Below are 18536 nucleotides of genomic sequence, written 5' to 3'. Positions count from 1 at the left end.
CCTATGTACAAGAATATAACTACTATAATACTGCCTCCTATGTACAAGAATATGACTACTATAATACTGCCTCCTATGTACAAGAATATAACTACTATAATACTGCCTCCTATGTACAAGAATATAACTACTATAATACTGCTCCTATGTACAAGAATATAACTACTATAATACTGCTCCTATGTACAAGAAAATGACTACTATACACTGCGTGCAGAATTATTAGGCAAATGAGTATTTTGACCACATCATCCTCTTTATGCATGTTGTCTTACTCCAAGCTGTATATGCTCGAAAGCTTACTACCAATTAAGCATATTAGGTGATGTGCATCTCTGTAATGAGAAGGGGTGTGGTCTAATGACATCAACACCCTATATCAGGTGTGCATAATTATTAGGCAACTTCCTTTCCTTTGGCAAAATGGGTCAAAAGAAGGACTTGACTGGCTCAGAAAAGTCAAAAATAGTGAGATATCTTGCAGAGGGATGCAGCACTCTTAAAATTGCAAAGCTTCTGAAGCGTGATCATCGAACAATCAAGCGTTTCATTCAAAATAGTCAACAGGGTCGCAAGAAGCGTGTGGAAAAACCAAGGCGCAAAATAACTGCCCATGAACTGAGAAAAGTCAAGCGTGCAGCTGCCAAGATGCCACTTGCCACCAGTTTGGCCATATTTCAGAGCTGCAACATCACTGGAGTGCCCAAAAGCACAAGGTGTGCAATACTCAGAGACATGGCCAAGGTAAGAAAGGCTGAAAGACGACCACCACTGAACAAGACACACAAGCTGAAACGTCAAGACTGGGCCAAGAAATATCTCAAGACTGATTTTTCTAAGGTTTTATGGACTGATGAAATGAGAGTGAGTCTTGATGGGCCAGATGGATGGGCCCGTGGCTGGATTGGTAAACGGCAGAGAGCTCCAGTCCGACTCAGACGCCAGCAAGGTGGAGGTGGAGTACTGGTTTGGGCTGGTATCATCAAAGATGAGCTTGTGGGGCCTTTTCGGGTTGAGGATGGAGTCAAGCTCAACTCCCAGTCCTACTGCCAGTTTCTGGAAGACACCTTCTTCAAGCAGTGGTACAGGAAGAAGTCTGCATCCTTCAAGAAAAACATGATTTTCATGCAGGACAATGCTCCATCACACGCGTCCAAGTACTCCACAGCGTGGCTGGCAAGAAAGGGTATAAAAGAAGAAAATCTAATGACATGGCCTCCTTGTTCACCTGATCTGAACCCCATTGAGAACCTGTGGTCCATCATCAAATGTGATATTTACAAGGAGGGAAAACAGTACACCTCTCTGAACAGTGTCTGGGAGGCTGTGGTTGCTGCTGCACGCAATGTTGATGGTGAACAGATCAAAACACTGACAGAATCCATGGATGGCAGGCTTTTGAGTGTCCTTGCAAAGGTGGCTATATTGGTCACTGATTTGTTTTTGTTTTGTTTTTGAATGTCAGAAATGTATATTTGTGAATGTTGAGATGTTATATTGGTTTCACTGGTAAAAATAAATAATTGAAATGGGTATATATTTGTTTTTTGTTAAGTTGCGTAATAATTATGCACAGTAATAGTCACCTGCACACACAGATATCCCCCTAAAATAGCTAAAACTAAAAACAAACTAAAAACTACTTCCAAAAATATTCAGCTTTGATATTAATGAGTTTTTTGGGTTCATTGAGAACATGGTTGTTGTTCAATAATAAAATTAATCCTCAAAAATACAACTTGCCTAATAATTCTGCACTCCCTGTAATACTGCTCCTATGTACAAGAATATAACTACTATAATACAGCTCCTATGTACAAGAATATAACTACTATAATACTGCCTCCTATGTACAAGAATATAACTACTATAATACTGCCCCTATGTACAAGAATATAACTACTATAATATTGCTCCTATGTACAAGAATATAACTACTATAATACTGCATCCTATGTACAAGAATATAACTACTATAATACTGCCTCCTATGTACAAGAATATAACTACTATAATACTGCTCCTATGTACAAGGATATAACTACTATAATACTGCTCCTTTGTACAAGAATATAACTACTATAATACTGCTCCTATGTACAAGAATATAACTACTATAATACTGCTCCTATGTACAAGAATATAACTACTATAATACTGCCTCCTATGTACAAGTATATAATTACTATAATACTGCTCCTATGTACAAGAATATAACTACTATAATACAGCTCCTATGTACAAGATTATAACTACTATAATACTGCTCCTATGTACAAGAATATAACTACTATAATACTGCTCCTATGTACAAGAATATAACTACTATAATACTGCTCCTATGTACAAGAATATAACTGCTATAATACTGCTCCTATGTACAAGAATATAACTGCTATAATACTGCTCCTATGTACAAGAATATAACTACTATAATACTGCCTCCTATGTACAAGAATATAACTACTATAATACTGCTCCTATGTACAAGAATATAACTACTATAATACTACCTCCTATATACAGGAATATAACTACTATAATACTGCTCCTATGTACAAGAATATAACTACTATAATACTGCTCCTATGTACAAGAATATAACTACTATAATACTGCCTCCTATGTACAAGAATATAACTACTATAATACTGCTCCTATGTACAAGAATATAACTACTATAATACTGCTCCTATGTACAAGAATATAACTACTATAATACTGCCCCTATGTACAAGAATATAACTACTATAATACTGCTCCTATGTACAAGAATATAACTACTATAATACTGTTCCTATGTACAAGAATATAACTACTATAATACTGCTCCTATGTACAAGAATATAACTACTATAATACTGCCTCCTATATACAAGAATATAACTACTATAATACAGCTCCTATGTACAAGATTATAACTACTATAATACTGCTCCTATGTACAAGAATATAACTACTATAATACTGCTCCTATGTACAAGAATATAACTACTATAATACTGCTCCTATGTACAAGAATATAACTGCTATAATACTGCTCCTATGTACAAGAATATAACTACTATAATACTGCCTCCTATGTACAATAATATAACTACTATAATACTGCTCCTATGTACAAGAATATAACTACTATAATACTACCTCCTATATACAGGAATATAACTACTATAATACTGCCTCCTATGTATAAGAATATAACTACTATAATACTGCTCCTATGTACAAGAATATAACTACTATAATACTGCTCCTATGTACAAGAATATAACTACTATAATACTGCCTCCTATGTACAAGAATATAACTACTATAATACTGCCTCCTATGTACAAGAATATAACTACTATAATACTGCCTCCTATGTACAAGAATATAACTACTATAATACTGCTCCTATGTACAAGAATATAACTACTATAATACTGCTCCTATGTACAAGAATATAACTACTATAATACTGCTCCTATGTACAAGAATATAACTGCTATAATACTGCTCCTATGTACAAGAATATAACTACTATAATACTGCTCCTATGTACAAGAATATAACTACTATAATACTGCCTCCTATGTACAAGAATATAACTACTATAATACTGCTCCTATGTACAAGAATATAACTACTATAATACTGCCTCCTATGTACAAGAATATAACTACTATAATGCTGCTCCTATGTACAAGAATATAACTACTATAATACTACCTCCTATGTACAAGAATATAACTTCTATAATACTGCTCCTATGTACAAGAATATAACTACTATAATACTGCCTCCTATGTACAAGAATATAACTACTATAATACTGCCTCCTATGTACAAGAATATAACTACTATAATACTGCTCCTATATACAGGAATATAACTACTATAATGCTGCTCCTATGTACAAGAATATAACTACTATAATACTGCTCCTATGTACAAGAATATAACTACTATAATACTGCTCCTATGTACAAGTATATAACTACTATAATACTGCTCCTATGTACTAGAATATAACTAGTATATTATGGCCTCATGTAGAACAGCTGGATTCTTACAGTACTGCCCCCTGTGGTTTTGATTAGTACTTTTACCCTTGAGCAGTATTATTTTGGGTGCTTCTCTGTCAGATTACAGGGTCGGGGATGCTCCATCTCAGGGGACGACTCTGCAGTGCATTCTGGGGGATGATCAGAGTTTATTACACTCGCTAATTTATTGCTGTAGTTTTTTTTTTTTTGATACTTTGTCGTATTTAAGTGGAAATAATGAAACTCTATTTATCTCGGAGGATTTATTAGATGTGATTGTAAAAATTCAGAGGCTGTAATCACTGCTGACCTAATACTTCCCTCAGCTGAGCGTTTGTTACACTTGTATCCAGTCCTGACACAGATCTATCTGTTCTTCTGATTGTTTGTTACATTGTATCGGTCTACAGCTCTGCACATTAGTGAATGATCGGTGGTGGAATTTTATTAACGGCTTAGGCCACTTTTATGGGAATTATGCCCCCCTCCCAAATTTGCATGATAATTAGTGCTCTTCAACAGTGGGAGTGGTTTAGCAGGAGGGGCGGAGCCTGCAATAGAACAGCGTTGTGTTTTAAGCTGAGGTTGGAGGCCCCAGGCGCCTCATTCATATGTTTGTCAGGCGGCTTTGTGTCTGCATTGAGCATCCGTTAAATGTGACAGATTATAACGTGTTTATCTTGATCTCCGCTGGTATCTCACCCGTCATCAGTCGCTCTTAAAGGGACAGTACTATTATTAGAAACTGAAGTTTTCTTAGCAGACTCCGTTTCCGCTCGCAGCTCCTTCTGTCTGTCCCGCGGGTCAGGATTGTCCTAAGGATTGCGAGCAGGAACCGCCATGTCTGCAGAGATCGCAGACAGGAGGAGTTGTCATGGGTACACTTATAGTATCTGTAGCTCACATTTTTGCATGCTCGCTGACCCTCTCGGTGTTCCCCTTTAAGACATGTTACTACGCCATGTTGTCTGGTTCTGTGTCCCTCATTAGTTCCTCTCTTGCAGGTGTCGGGGCGTGATGAAGTGATGGTTGCCCGCCATGTCGGAGGTGCCCTCTCTGCCTGTATCTGAATGGCTCCAGAGCATTAAGCTGGACCAGTACTCCGACGTCTTCGAGAAGCACGACATTCGCACCGTGTCGGAGGTGCAGCACCTGAGCGATGAGTTTCTGAGCCGCATCGGGATCCACCTCCCGGGACATCGGAAGCGAATCCTGGCGTCGCTGCAGAAGTCGACTAGTCAGGATCCGTCTCTGGAGACCTCGACGTTCCGACCCGTTCCAAAGAAGCGCAATATCCTCCCGAAGTCAGTGTCGGAGTCATCATGTCTGAATGTGGACCCCGTCCCGAATACTCAGCCCTCCCGGACTGTCACCTCCCCTCCTCCCATCCCTCCAAGAACTGGTCGCGGACCCCCTCTCAAATTCTCCATGAGTCCGCCCAAATCCGTTTCTCCGGTGTCTGCGCCAGAAACTGATGAGTCCCCCCGCAGCCCGGCCTCACCGGCTCTCAAATCACCGGCCTTTCCGCTCCCTAACGAAGATGCCGGATTTGTGGAGGATGATGCAAGCAAAGGGGAGGTCCCAATTCTGGCTCCTCCCCTGCCGCAGAAACGGCACAAGATGGAGAACAAGAGCGTCACCGGGAGCCCCCCACCACTACCCGCCAGACCAATAAAGACAGCCCCTCCTCCGCCCATCAGGTACGTAGTCAACTATACAATAATTAACAAGAGTGGAAAACAGCGACTCCACCTATCGGCCGAATGGATCAGGGAGCTCACCTCTCGGGCCGCCCAGACCGTCTAGAGAAAATGGGATAGCAATGGATAATGAGGGGCACTCCAAATATAGGAAAATGGCAGCATGTACTATATGAATATATCAAATGTTTAATATAATGAGCCAATTAATAAAGTGACATACCAGTAATAAAAACATACATATAATAAAATACTGTGAAATACTGACTTCAGTCAATCTGGACCCCGAATCAATGAATAGGCTCCCAAAGCAATTCTACTTGCAAATAATCGCAAAAGATGTCGGCGATCTCAAAGTGGCAGTCCTTATCTCCCGCCCGACAGACGGCTTCAACCAAGCCAGATGGAAGGACTCCGTGTTCACGGCAGTAATAACACCACACAATGTCCAGGATCTGTCCCGCTAGCTCAATCGAATAGCCCGGTAATAATAATCGTGCTGGATATCCCTTACCACAGTCCGTCACCTGCTGGATCTTCCACTCGATCCTCCTGCCGTTCTTACCCTACGCGGCAGTTCTGCGATCCTTTACGATTATCTGCTAGTAGAATTGCATTGGGAGCCTATTCATTGATTTGAGGTCCACATTGACTGAAGTCAGTATTTCACAGTATTTTATTATATATGTTTTATTATATGTATGTTTTTATTACTGGTATGTCACTTTATTAATTGGCTCATTATATTAAACATTTGATATATTCATATAGTACTTGCTGCCATTTTCCTAAACTATACATTAATGTGTCTCCTGCACAGACCCGCACCATTCAGGACGCCCCCTAGTGGTTAAAGGCACTTACACTAACTGTGGAGGGTGTGCAGGGACCCTTTAAGAAATGTTTTCATCAGGCCCTGACCAAATTTGTCTTAAGCTGAGGGTTTGTTACAGTTGTATCTAGTCTCTGACTCCAGAATGATACATTCTACCTGCACTGATACACTGTAACAAACTGTCAATACAGTGAGCAATACACTCTATTTCCCTGTTCTACAGTCACAATCTTAACATGGCTGATAGTAGGGAGTAGTAGTAGTAATATTCCCCCGACACACAGGGAGCAGTAGTAGTATTAATATTCCCCGGCACACAGGGATCAGTAGTATTAGTAGTATTCCCCGGAACACAGGTAGCAGTAGAAGTAGTATTCTCCGGCACACAGGGAGCAGCAGTAGTAGTAGTAGTATTAGTAGTAGTATTTCCCCGGCACACAGGGAGCAGAAGTAGTAGTAGTAGTAGTATTCCCTGGAACACAGGTAGCAGTAGTAGTAGTAGTAGTAGTATTCCCTGGAACACAGGTAGCAGTAGCGGTAGTATTCCCCGACACACAGGGATCAGTAGCGGTAGTATTCCCCGGCACACAGGAAGCAGTAGCGATAGTATTCCCTGGCACACAGGGAGCAGTAGTAGAAGTAGTATTCCCCGGCACACAGGGAGCAGAAGTAGTAGTAGTAGCATTCCCTGGCACACAGGGAGCAGTAGTAGAAGTAGTATTCCCCGGCACACAGGGAGCAGAAGTAGTAGTAGTAGTATTCCCTGGCACACAGGGAGCAGGAGTAGTAGTAGTATTTCCCCGGCACACAGGGAGCAGTAGTAGTAGTATTCCCTGACACACAGGGAGCGGTAGTATTCCCCGACATACAGGTAGCAGTAGCGGTAGTATTCCCCAACATACAGGGAGCAGTAGTAGTAGTAGTAGTATTCCCCGGAACACAGGTAGCAGTAGTAGTAGTATTTCCCGGCACACAGGGAGCAGAAGCGGTAGTATTCCCCAACACACAGGGAGCAGTAGTATAAGTAGTATTCTCCGGCACACAGGGAGCAGCAGTAGTAGTAGTAGTATTAGTAGTAGTATTTCCCCGGCACACAGGGAGCAGTAGTAGTAGTAGTAGTATTCCCTGGAACACAGGTAGCAGTAGCGGTAGTATTCCCCAACACACAGGGATCAGTAGCGGTAGTATTCCCCGACACACAGGGAGCAGTAGCGGCAGTATTCCCCGGCACACAGGGATCAGTAGCGGTAGTATTCCCCAACATACAGGGAGCAGTAGCTATAGTATTCACCGGCACACAGGGAGCAGTAGTAGTAGTAGTATTCCCTAGCACACAGGGAGCAGTAGTAGTAGTAGTATTCCCCGGCACACAGGGAGCAATAGTAGTAGTAGTATTCCCCCGACACACAGGGAGCAGTAGTAGTAGTAGTAGTATTCCCCGGCACACAGGGAGCAGTAGTAGTAGTAGTATTCCCTGGCACACAGGGAGCAGTAGTAGTAGTAGTATTCCCCGGCACACAGGGAGCAGTATTAGTAGTAGTATTCCCTAGCACACAGGGAGCAGTAGTAGTAGTAGTAGTAGTATTCCCCGGCACACAGGGAGCAGTAGTAGTAGTAGTATTTCCCGGCACACAGGGAGCAGTAGTAGAAGTAGTATTCCCTGGCACACAGGGAGCAGTAGTAGAAGTAGTATTCCCCGGCACACAGGGAGCAGTAGTAGTAGTAGTATTCCCTGGCACACAGTGAGCAGTAGTAGAAGTAGTATTCCCTGGCACACAGGGAGCAGTAGTAGTAGTATTCCCTGACACACAGGGAGCGGTAGTATTCCCCGACATACAGGTAGCAGTAGCGGTAGTATTCCCCAACATACAGGGAGCAGTAGTAGTAGTAGTAGTATTCCCTGGAACACAGGTAGCAGTAGTAGTAGTATTTCCCGGCACACAGGGAGCAGAAGCGGTAGTATTCCCCAGCACACAGGGAGCAGTAGTATAAGTAGTATTCTCCGGCACACAGGGAGCAGTAGTAGTATTAGTAGTAGTATTTCCCCGGCACACAGGGAGCAGTAGTAGTAGTATTCCCTGGAACACAGGTAGCAGTAGCGGTAGTATTCCCCGACACACAGGGATCAGTAGCGGTAGTATTCCCTGACACACAGGGAGTAGTAGTAGTATTCCCTGACACACAGGGAGTAGTAGTAGTATTCCCTTGCACACAGGGATCAGTAGCGGTAGTATTCCCCGGCACACAGGGATCAGTAGCGGTAGTATTCCCCAACATACAGGGAGCAGTAGCGATAGTATTCACCGGCACACAGGGAGCAGTAGTAGAAGTAGTATTCCCCGACACGCAGGAAGCAGTAGTAGTAGTAGTATTCCCTAGAACACAGGGAGCAGTAGTAGAAGTAGTATTCCCCGGCACACAGGGAGCAATAGTAGTAGTAGTATTCCCCGGAACACAAGGAGCAGTAGTAGTAGTATTCCCCCCGACACACAGGGAGCAGTAGTAGTAGTAATATTCCCTAGCACACAGGGAGCAGCAGTAGTAGTATTCCCTAGCACACAGGGAGCAGTAGTAGTAGTAGTAGTATTCCCTAGCACACAGGGAGCAGTAGTAGTAGTAGTATTCCCCGGCACACAGGGAGCAGTAGTAGTAGTAGTATTCCCCGGCACACAGGGAGTAGTAGTAGTAGTAGTAGTATTCCCCGGCACACAGGGAGTAGTAGTATTCCCCGGCACACAGGGATCAGTAGTAGTAGTAGTATTCCCCGCCACACAGGGAGCAGTAGTAATAGTATTCCCCAGCACACAGGGAGCAGTAGTAGTAGTAGTATTCCCTAGCACACAGGGAGCAGAAGTAGTAGTAGTATTCCCCAGCACACAGGGAGCAGTAGTAGTAGTAGTATTCCCTGGCACACAGGGAGCAGTAGTAGAATTAGTATTCCCCGGCACACAGGGAGCAGAAGTAGTAGTAGTATTCCCTAGCACACAGGGAGTAGTAGTAGTAGTATTCCCTAGCACGTAGGGAGCAGTAGTAGTAGTAGTATTCCCTAGCACACAGAGAGCAGTAGTAGTAGTAGTATTCCCGGCACACAGGGAGCAGTAGTAGTAGTAGTAGTATTCCCTAGCACACAGGGAGCAGTAGTAGTAGTATTTCCGGGCACACAGGGAGCAGTAGTAGTATTTCCGGCACACAGGGAGCAGTAGTAGCAGTAGTAGTATTTCCGGGCACACAGGGAGCAGTAGTAGCAGTAGTACTATTTCCGGCACACAGGGAGCAGTAGTAGCAGTAGTAGTATTTCCGGGCACACAGGGAGCAGTAGTAGTAGTAGTATTCCCTAGCACACAGAGAGCAGTAGTAGCAGTAGTAGTATTTCCGGCACAGAGGGAGCAGTAGTAGCAGTAGTAGTATTTCCGGGCACACAGGGAGCAGTAGTAGCAGTAGTAGTATTTCCGGCACACAGGGAGCAGTAGTAGTATTTCCGGGCACACAGGGAGCAGTAGTAGTAGTCGTATTCCCCGGAACACAGGGAGCAGTAGTAGTATTCCCTGGCACACTGGGAGCAGTAGTAGTAGTAGTATTCCCCGGCACACAGGGAGCAGTAGTAGTAGTAGTATTCCCGGCACACAGGGAGCAGTAGTAGTAGTAGTAGTATTCCCCGGCACACAGGGAGTAGTAGTAGTAGTATTCCCTAGCACACAGGGAGCAGTAGTAGTAGTATTTCCGGGCACACAGGGAGCAGTAGTAGCAGTAGTAGTATTTCCGGCACACAGGGAGCAGTAGTAGTATTTCCGGCACACAGGGAGCAGTAGTAGCAGTAGTAGTATTCCCTGGCACACAGGGAGCAGTAGTAGTATTTCCGGGCACACAGGGAGCAGTAGTAGTAGTAGTATTCCCTGGCACACAGGGAGCAGTAGTAGTATTTCCGGGCACACAGGGAGCAGTAGTAGTAGTAGTATTCCCGGCACACAGGGAGCAGTAGTAGTAGTAGTAGTAGTATTCCCCGGCACACAGGGAGTAGTAGTAGTAGTATTCCCTAGCACACAGGGAGCAGTAGTAGTAGTATTTCCGGGCACACAGGGAGCAGTAGTAGCAGTAGTAGTATTTCCGGCACACAGGGAGCAGTAGTAGTATTTCCGGCACACAGGGAGCAGTAGTAGCAGTAGTAGTATTCCCTGGCACACAGGGAGCAGTAGTAGTATTTCCGGGCACACAGGGAGCAGTAGTAGTAGTAGTATTCCCTGGCACACAGGGAGCAGTAGTAGTATTCTCTGGCACACAGGGAGCAGTAGTAGTATTCCCTGGCACACAGGGAGCAGTAGTAGTAATCGTATTCCCCGGAACACAGGGAGCAGTAGTAGTATTCCCTGGCACACTGGGAGCAGTAGTAGTAGTAGTATTCCCCGGCACACAGGGAGCAGTAGTAGTAGTAGTATTCCCGGCACACAGGGAGCAGTAGTAGTAGTAGTAGTAGTAGTATTCCCCGGCACACAGGGAGCAGTAGTAGTAGTAGTAGTAGTATTCCCCGGCACACAGGGAGTAGTAGTAGTAGTATTCCCTAGCACACAGGGAGCAGTAGTAGTAGTATTTCCGGGCACACAGGGAGCAGTAGTAGCAGTAGTAGTATTTCCGGCACACAGGGAGCAGTAGTAGTATTTCCGGCACACAGGGAGCAGTAGTAGCAGTAGTAGTATTCCCTGGCACACAGGGAGCAGTAGTAGTATTCCCTGGCACACAGGGAGCAGTAGTAGTATTCCCTGGCACACAGGGAGCAGTAGTAGTATTTCCGGCACACAGGGAGCAGTAGTAGTATTCCCAGGCACACAGGGAGCAGTAGTAGTATTTCCGGGCACACAGGGAGCAGTAGCAGTAGTAGTATTCCCGGGCACACAGGGAGCAGTAGTAGTATTCCCAGGCACACAGGGAGCAGTAGTAGTATTCCCTAGCACACAGGGAGCAGTAGTAGTATTTCCGGGCACACAGGGAGTAGTAGTAGTATTCCCTAGCACACAGGGAGCAGTAGTAGTATTCCCTGGCACACAGGGAGCAGTAGTAGTATTCCCTGGCACACAGAGAGCAGTAGTAGTATTCCCTGGCACACAGGGAGCAGTAGTAGTATTCCCTAGCACACAGGGAGCAGTAGTAGTATTCCCTGGCACACAGGGAGCAGTAGTAGTATTCCCTGGCACACAGGGAGCAGTAGTAGTATTCCCTGGCACACAGGGAGCAGTAGTAGTATTCCCTGGCACACAGGGAGCAGTAGTAGTATTCCCTATCACACAGGGAGCAGTAGTAGTATTCCCTATCACACAGGGAGCAGTAGTAGTATTCCCTAGCACACAGGGAGCAGTAGTAGTATTCCCTGGCACACAGGGAGCAGTAGTAGTATTCCCTGGCACACAGGGAGCAGTAGTAGTATTCCCTAGCACACAGGGAGCAGTAGTAGTATTCCCTGGCACACAGGGAGCAGTAGTAGTATTCCCGGCACACAGGGAGCAGTAGTAGTATTCCCTAGCACACAGGGAGCAGTAGTAGTATTCCCTGGCACACAGGGAGCAGTAGTAGTATTCCCTGGCACACAGGGAGCAGTAGTAGTATTCCCAGGCACACAGGGAGCAGTAGTAGTATTTCCGGGCACACAGGGAGCAGTAGCAGTAGTAGTATTCCCGGGCACACAGGGAGCAGTAGTAGTATTCCCAGGCACACAGGGAGCAGTAGTAGTATTCCCTAGCACACAGGGAGCAGTAGTAGTATTTCCGGGCACACAGGGAGTAGTAGTAGTATTCCCTAGCACACAGGGAGCAGTAGTAGTATTCCCTAGCACACAGGGAGCAGTAGTAGTATTCCCTGGCAAAAAAGGGAGCAGTAGTAGTATTCCCTGGCACACAGGGAGCAGTAGTAGTATTCCCTGGCACACAGGGAGCAGTAGTAGTATTCCCTGGCACACAGGGAGCAGTAGTAGTATTCCCTGGCACACAGGGAGCAGTAGTAGTATTCCCTGGCACACAGGGAGCAGTAGTAGTATTCCCTAGCACACAGGGAGCAGTAGTAGTATTCCCTATCACACAGGGAGCAGTAGTAGTATTCCCTAGCACACAGGGAGCAGTAGTAGTATTCCCTGGCACACAGGGAGCAGTAGTAGTATTCCCTGGCACACAGGGAGCAGTAGTAGTATTCCCTGGCACACAGGGAGCAGTAGTAGTATTCCCTGGCACACAGGGAGCAGTAGTAGTATTCCCGGCACACAGGGAGCAGTAGTAGTATTCCCTAGCACACAGGGAGCAGTAGTAGTATTCCCTGGCACACAGGGAGCAGTAGTAGTATTCCCTGGCACACAGGGAGCAGTAGTAGTATTCCCTAGCACACAGGGAGCAGTAGTAGTATTCCCTGGCACACAGGGAGCAGTAGTAGTATTCCCTGGCACACAGGGAGCAGTAGTAGTATTCCCTGGCACACAGGGAGCAGTAGTAGTATTCCCTGGCACACAGGGAGCAGTAGTAGTATTCCCTGGCACACAGGGAGCAGTAGTAGTATTCCCTGGCACACAGGGAGCAGTAGTAGTATTCCCTGGCACACAGGGAGCAGTAGTAGTATTCCCTGGCACACAGGGAGCAGTAGTAGTATTCCCTAGCACACAGGGAGCAGTAGTAGTATTCCCTGGCACACAGGGAGCAGTAGTAGTATTCCCTGGCACACAGGGAGCAGTAGTAGTATTCCCTGGCACACAGGGAGCAGTAGTAGTATTCCCTAGCACACAGGGAGCAGTAGTAGTATTCCCTGGCACACAGGGAGCAGTAGTAGTATTCCCTGGCACACAGGGAGCAGTAGTAGTATTCCCTGGCACACAGGGAGCAGTAGTAGTATTCCCTAGCACACAGGGAGCAGTAGTAGTATTTCCGGCACACAGGGAGCAGTAGTAGTATTCCCAGGCACACAGGGAGCAGTAGTAGTATTTCCGGGCACACAGGGAGCAGTAGCAGTAGTAGTATTCCCGGGCACACAGGGAGCAGTAGTAGTATTCCCAGGCACACAGGGAGCAGTAGTAGTATTCCCTGGCACACAGGGAGCAGTAGTAGTATTCCCTGGCACACAGGGAGCAGTAGTAGTATTCCCTGGCACACAGGGAGCAGTAGTAGTATTCCCTAGCACACAGGGAGCAGTAGTAGTATTCCCTGGCACACAGGGAGCAGTAGTAGTATTCCCTGGCACACAGGGAGCAGTAGTAGTATTCCCTGGCACACAGGGAGCAGTAGTAGTATTCCCTAGCACACAGGGAGCAGTAGTAGTATTCCCAGGCACACAGGGAGCAGTAGTAGTATTTCCGGGCACACAGGGAGCAGTAGCAGTAGTAGTATTCCCGGGCACACAGGGAGCAGTAGTAGTATTTCCAGGCACACAGGGAGCAGTAGTAGTATTTCCGGGCACACAGGGAGCAGTAGCAGTAGTAGTATTTCCGGGCACACAGGGAGCAGTAGCAGTAGTAGTATTCCCGGGCACACAGGGAGCAGTAGCAGTAGTAGTATTCCCGGGCACACAGGGAGCAGTAGTAGTATTCCCAGGCACACAGGGAGCAGTAGTAGTATTTCCGGGCACACAGGGAGCAGTAGCAGTAGTAGTATTCCTGGGCACACAGGGAGCAGTAGTAGTATTCCCTGGCACACAGGGAGCAGTAGTAGTATTCCCTAGCACACAGGGAGCAGTAGTAGTATTTCCGGCACACAGGGAGCAGTAGTAGTATTCCCAGGCACACAGGGAGCAGTAGTAGTATTTCCAGGCACACAGGGAGCAGTAGTAGTATTTCCGGGCACACAGGGAGCAGTAGCAGTAGTAGTATTCCCTGGCACACAGGGAGCAGTAGTAGTATTCCCTGGCACACAGGGAGCAGTAGTAGTATTCCCTAGCACACAGGGAGCAGTAGTAGTATTCCCTGGCACACAGGGAGCAGTAGTAGTATTCCCAGGCACACAGGGAGCAGTAGTAGTATTCCCGGGCACACAGGGAGCAGTAGCAGTAGTAGTATTCCCGGGCACACAGGGAGCAGTAGTAGTATTTCTGGGCACACGGGGAGCAGGCGGCAGAGCGCAGTTGGAGGGTTGCTTGTTGCGTTGCACAGCAGGAAGTGGCCACAGTGTTGTGCTGTAATTTCCCACGCTTTGCACAATCCCCTGCACACTGTGCTGTCATCCGTCCTGTTCAACATTAGAAGCAGCAACGCAGGGTTAATGGACTGTGCTGTTGAGTTCTTCACCGTTTTCAAGACCACTGCGTGTGAATTAAAAAAAGCACATTGTTCTCACCGCTGAGTTTTTGTTACAGTTGCATCTCCCTGTCATGCAGACAGCACCGGTCCTGTGTCAGGCCTCTGGAGCTGTCCTCTCATGAAGACACTTCTGCCCTTAATCTTGTGAAGTGCTTGGCTTACCTTCCATAGAAACATACCTTCTCTGTGGCCCTTGTTGAGAGGGGCCCTCCTCTGAACTGCTTCCCTTTCTCCCTAACCCATTCATAAATAGTATTTGTCTGCAGCCACCACTAGGGGGAGCTCAGCAACACCTGTGTAATTCTATATGCAGTGAGCTCCCCCTAGTGGTGGCTGCAGGCAGAACATAAAAAGAACCTCCACATCCCCCAAAACAACCAATAACAGTTCTGGCTTCATCTTCTAAACCTTGTTACCTATGTCAACCAATCAAAGCTCTGGTTTCATATTCTAAACACTATTTCCCACAGCAACCGATGACTGCTCTGGGTTCATCTTCTAAACCTCTTTACCCATAACAACCAACCACAGCTCTGGTTTCATCTTGTAAACCTGGTTACCCATAGCAACCAATTAGAGCTCTTCTTTCATCTTCTTACCCTTGTTGCTAATAGTGACCGGAGCACTTCTTTGCCACAGGCCAGAATGCTGTGCTCTGATTGGTTGCTTTCAGCCACAGGGTTTGTAAGATGAGAGCTGACCTCTGGTCACTATGAGCAGAATTACTTCACAACCTTATGGCGGTGCTTATCAAGCAGTGGCGCCATCTTCTCCGTGTAGTAACTGCTCGGCACTTTTATAAGGACTCAGCTCAGACCTCGCTGTATGTTATCAGTGTCCGATCAGACACCCCCCTCGCCCCTATGGGCCACACTGCAGAGAGATGTGGTGTTCTCCTCCATTACACCGCTGTACAGGGACTGACATTACCGCTCCATCTCCCACAATGCACCACAGCAGCATAGCTCTCCGCACCCTTATATATGTGGGTTTGTATATCTAACTGTCCAAGCTATTAAGTAACGACGCCTGGAATAACATTAGCTTTTCTGGGAAACTTCCATTAGCAGAAAACCTTAATGCTTTCTATACCTTCTAAATCTATATCCACCTAGTGATATACACACAGCATAAAGTATACCTTAATACTTGGTTATACTATATATCAATATTGCATATTATACATGAAATATTGATATGTTCATACTAAAAGGCTAAACTAATGCACACATGAATATATATAATACTTATGAATATATAACTAGACATCACACACCAGATGTGTCTTAAGGATATAAATTCTTATCTTGTCATGGCTTAGCCATGAAACAAACATTGTTCCCTTCAGACGGACATGTCTGGAGAAGCCAGTATACTCCCTATAGATAAAACCATATCTTTTAGCAATAACTTTTAAAATACAATGTCCTTTATTTTCACCATAACTCTTATAAACTGAACTTGCCATGAACTCATCTTGGCCTCTTCAGCCACATAACAGAACTTTGGTTCAAGCTGATTTCATTCTTAAAGGCAATGAGAATTCATTTTGGCTATAATATCATTAGATAATACTGTACACTCATGAAAATGCGCAACAACACTGATAACGCAGATTGCAGATAATGTAGTAGATGTCACCCGCAGTCCTATGTAACACTACAGGTAACACAGCGATAACTCTCTGAGTACAGATAATGTAGTAGATGTCACCTGCAGTCCTATGTAACACTACAGGTAACACAGCGATAACTCTCTGAGTACAGATAATGTAGTAGATGTCACCTGCAGTCCTATGTAATTTATTTTCTGTTGCTTTCTTTGGCAGCCCATTGCCTGCATTGGATGAAACAAAAGTCGATGAGGGTCACATGTTCCAGTTTCTTCCCATCCCTAAGCCATTACCCCGTGTGATTTCCAGAGATCCGCCTCTTACCCCAGTTCTGCGGCCCCCCCGTGATAGTAAGTAATGTCCATTACTTTAGAGGCAGATGGGTCTGTGGCAGGACAGAGTGGTCTGGTGGAGGACAGAGTGGTCTGGTGGAGGACAGAGTGGTCTGGTGGAGGACAGAGTGGTCTGGTGGAGGACAGAGTGGTCTGTGGGAGGACAGAGTTGTCTGGTGGAGGACAGAGGGGTCTGGGGGAGGACAGAGTGGTCTGGTGGAGGACAGAGGGGTCTGGGGGAGGACAGAGGGGTCTGGTGGAGGACAGAGGGGTCTGGTGGAGGACAGAGGGGTCTGGTGGAGGACAGAGTGGTCTGGTGGAGGACAGAGGGGTGTGGGGGAGGACAGAGGGGTCTGGTGGAGGACAGAGGGTTCTGGGGGAGGACAGAGGGTTCTGGGAGGAGGACAGAGTGGTCTGGTGGAGGACAGAGTGGTCTGGTGGAGGACAGAGGGTTCTGAGAGGAGGACAGAGGGGTCTGGTGGTAGAGGACAGAGGGGTCTGGTGGTAGAGGACAGAGGGGTCTGGGGGGAGAGGACAGAGGGGTCTGGGGGGAGAGGACAGAGGGGTCTGGGGGTAGAGGACAGAGGGGTCTGGGGGGAGAGGACAGAGGGGTCTGGGGGAGAGGACAGAGGGGTCTGGGGGGAGAGGACAGAGGGGTCTGGGGGTAGAGGACAGAGGGTTCTGGGGGGAGAGGACAGAGGGGTCTGGGGGTAGAGGACAGAGGGGTTTAGGGGTAGAGGACAGAGGGGTTTAGGGGTAGAGGACAGAGGGGTCTGGGGGAGAGGACAGAGGGGTCTGGGGGAGAGGACAGAGGGGTCTGAGGGGAGAGGACACAGGGGTCTGGGGAGAGAGGACACAGGGGTCTGTGGGAGAACAGAGGCATCCAGGGGAGCAGAGGGGGTCTGGTGGAGGACAGAGGGGTCTGGGGGTAGAGGACAGAGGGGTCTGGGGGTAGAGGACAGAGGGGTCTGGGGGTAGAGGACAGAGGGGTCTGGTGGTAGAGGACAGAGGGGTCTGGTGGTAGAGGACAGAGGGGTCTGGGGGGAGAACAGAGGCATCCAGGGGAGCAGAGGGGGTCTGGTGGAGGACAGAGGGGTCTGGGAGGAGAGGACAGAGGGGTCTGGGGGTAGAGGACAGAGGGGTCTGGGGGGAGAGGACAGAGGGGTCTGGGGGTAGAGGACAGAGGGGTTTAGGGGTAGAGGACAGAGGGGTTTAGGGGTAGAGGACAGAGGGGTCTGGGGGAGAGGACAGAGGGGTCTGGGGGAGAGGACAGAGGGGTCTGAGGGGAGAGGACACAGGGGTCTGGGGAGAGAGGACACAGGGGTCTGTGGGAGAACAGAGGCATCCAGGGGAGCAGAGGGGGTCTGGTGGAGGACAGAGGGGTCTGGGGGTAGAGGACAGAGGGGTCTGGGGGTAGAGGACAGAGGGGTCTGGGGGTAGAGGACAGAGGGGTCTGGTGGTAGAGGACAGAGGGGTCTGGTGGTAGAGGACAGAGGGGTCTGGGGGGAGAACAGAGGCATCCAGGGGAGCAGAGGGGGTCTGGTGGAGGACAGAGGGGTCTGGGAGGAGAGGACAGAGGGGTCTGGGGGTAGAGGACAGAGGGGTCTGGGGGGAGAGGACAGAGGGGTCTGGGGGGAGAGGACAGAGGGGTCTGGGGGTAGAGGACAGAGGGGTCTGGGGGTAGAGGACAGAGGGGTCTGGGGGTAGAGGACAGAGGGGTCTGGGGGTAGAGGACAGAGGGGTCTGGGGGTAGAGGACAGAGGGGTCTG

The 18536-nt window shown here is 47.2% G+C and overlaps 1 protein-coding gene across 5 annotated transcripts in view; it reads left to right on the top strand.

The window, feature by feature from the left end:
- The window catches only part of ARAP1 (ArfGAP with RhoGAP domain, ankyrin repeat and PH domain 1), a 138020-nt gene that overhangs the window by 29539 nt on the left and 89945 nt on the right, over positions 1-18536 (top strand). For all 5 annotated transcript variants that reach the window (XM_040426568.1, XM_040426566.1, XM_040426570.1 and 2 more), the window contains exons 2-3: positions 5036-5731; positions 16652-16785. In XM_040426568.1, the coding sequence (XP_040282502.1) occupies positions 5070-5731; positions 16652-16785 (796 nt within the window). In that variant the 5' untranslated portion in view covers positions 5036-5069. The remainder of the gene's footprint in view (positions 1-5035; positions 5732-16651; positions 16786-18536) is intronic.

Source organism: Bufo bufo, chromosome 3 (assembly GCF_905171765.1).
Source record: "Bufo bufo chromosome 3, aBufBuf1.1, whole genome shotgun sequence".
NCBI lineage: Eukaryota > Metazoa > Chordata > Amphibia > Anura > Bufonidae > Bufo > Bufo bufo.
This window is presented reverse-complemented; position numbering and strand designations above follow the sequence as displayed.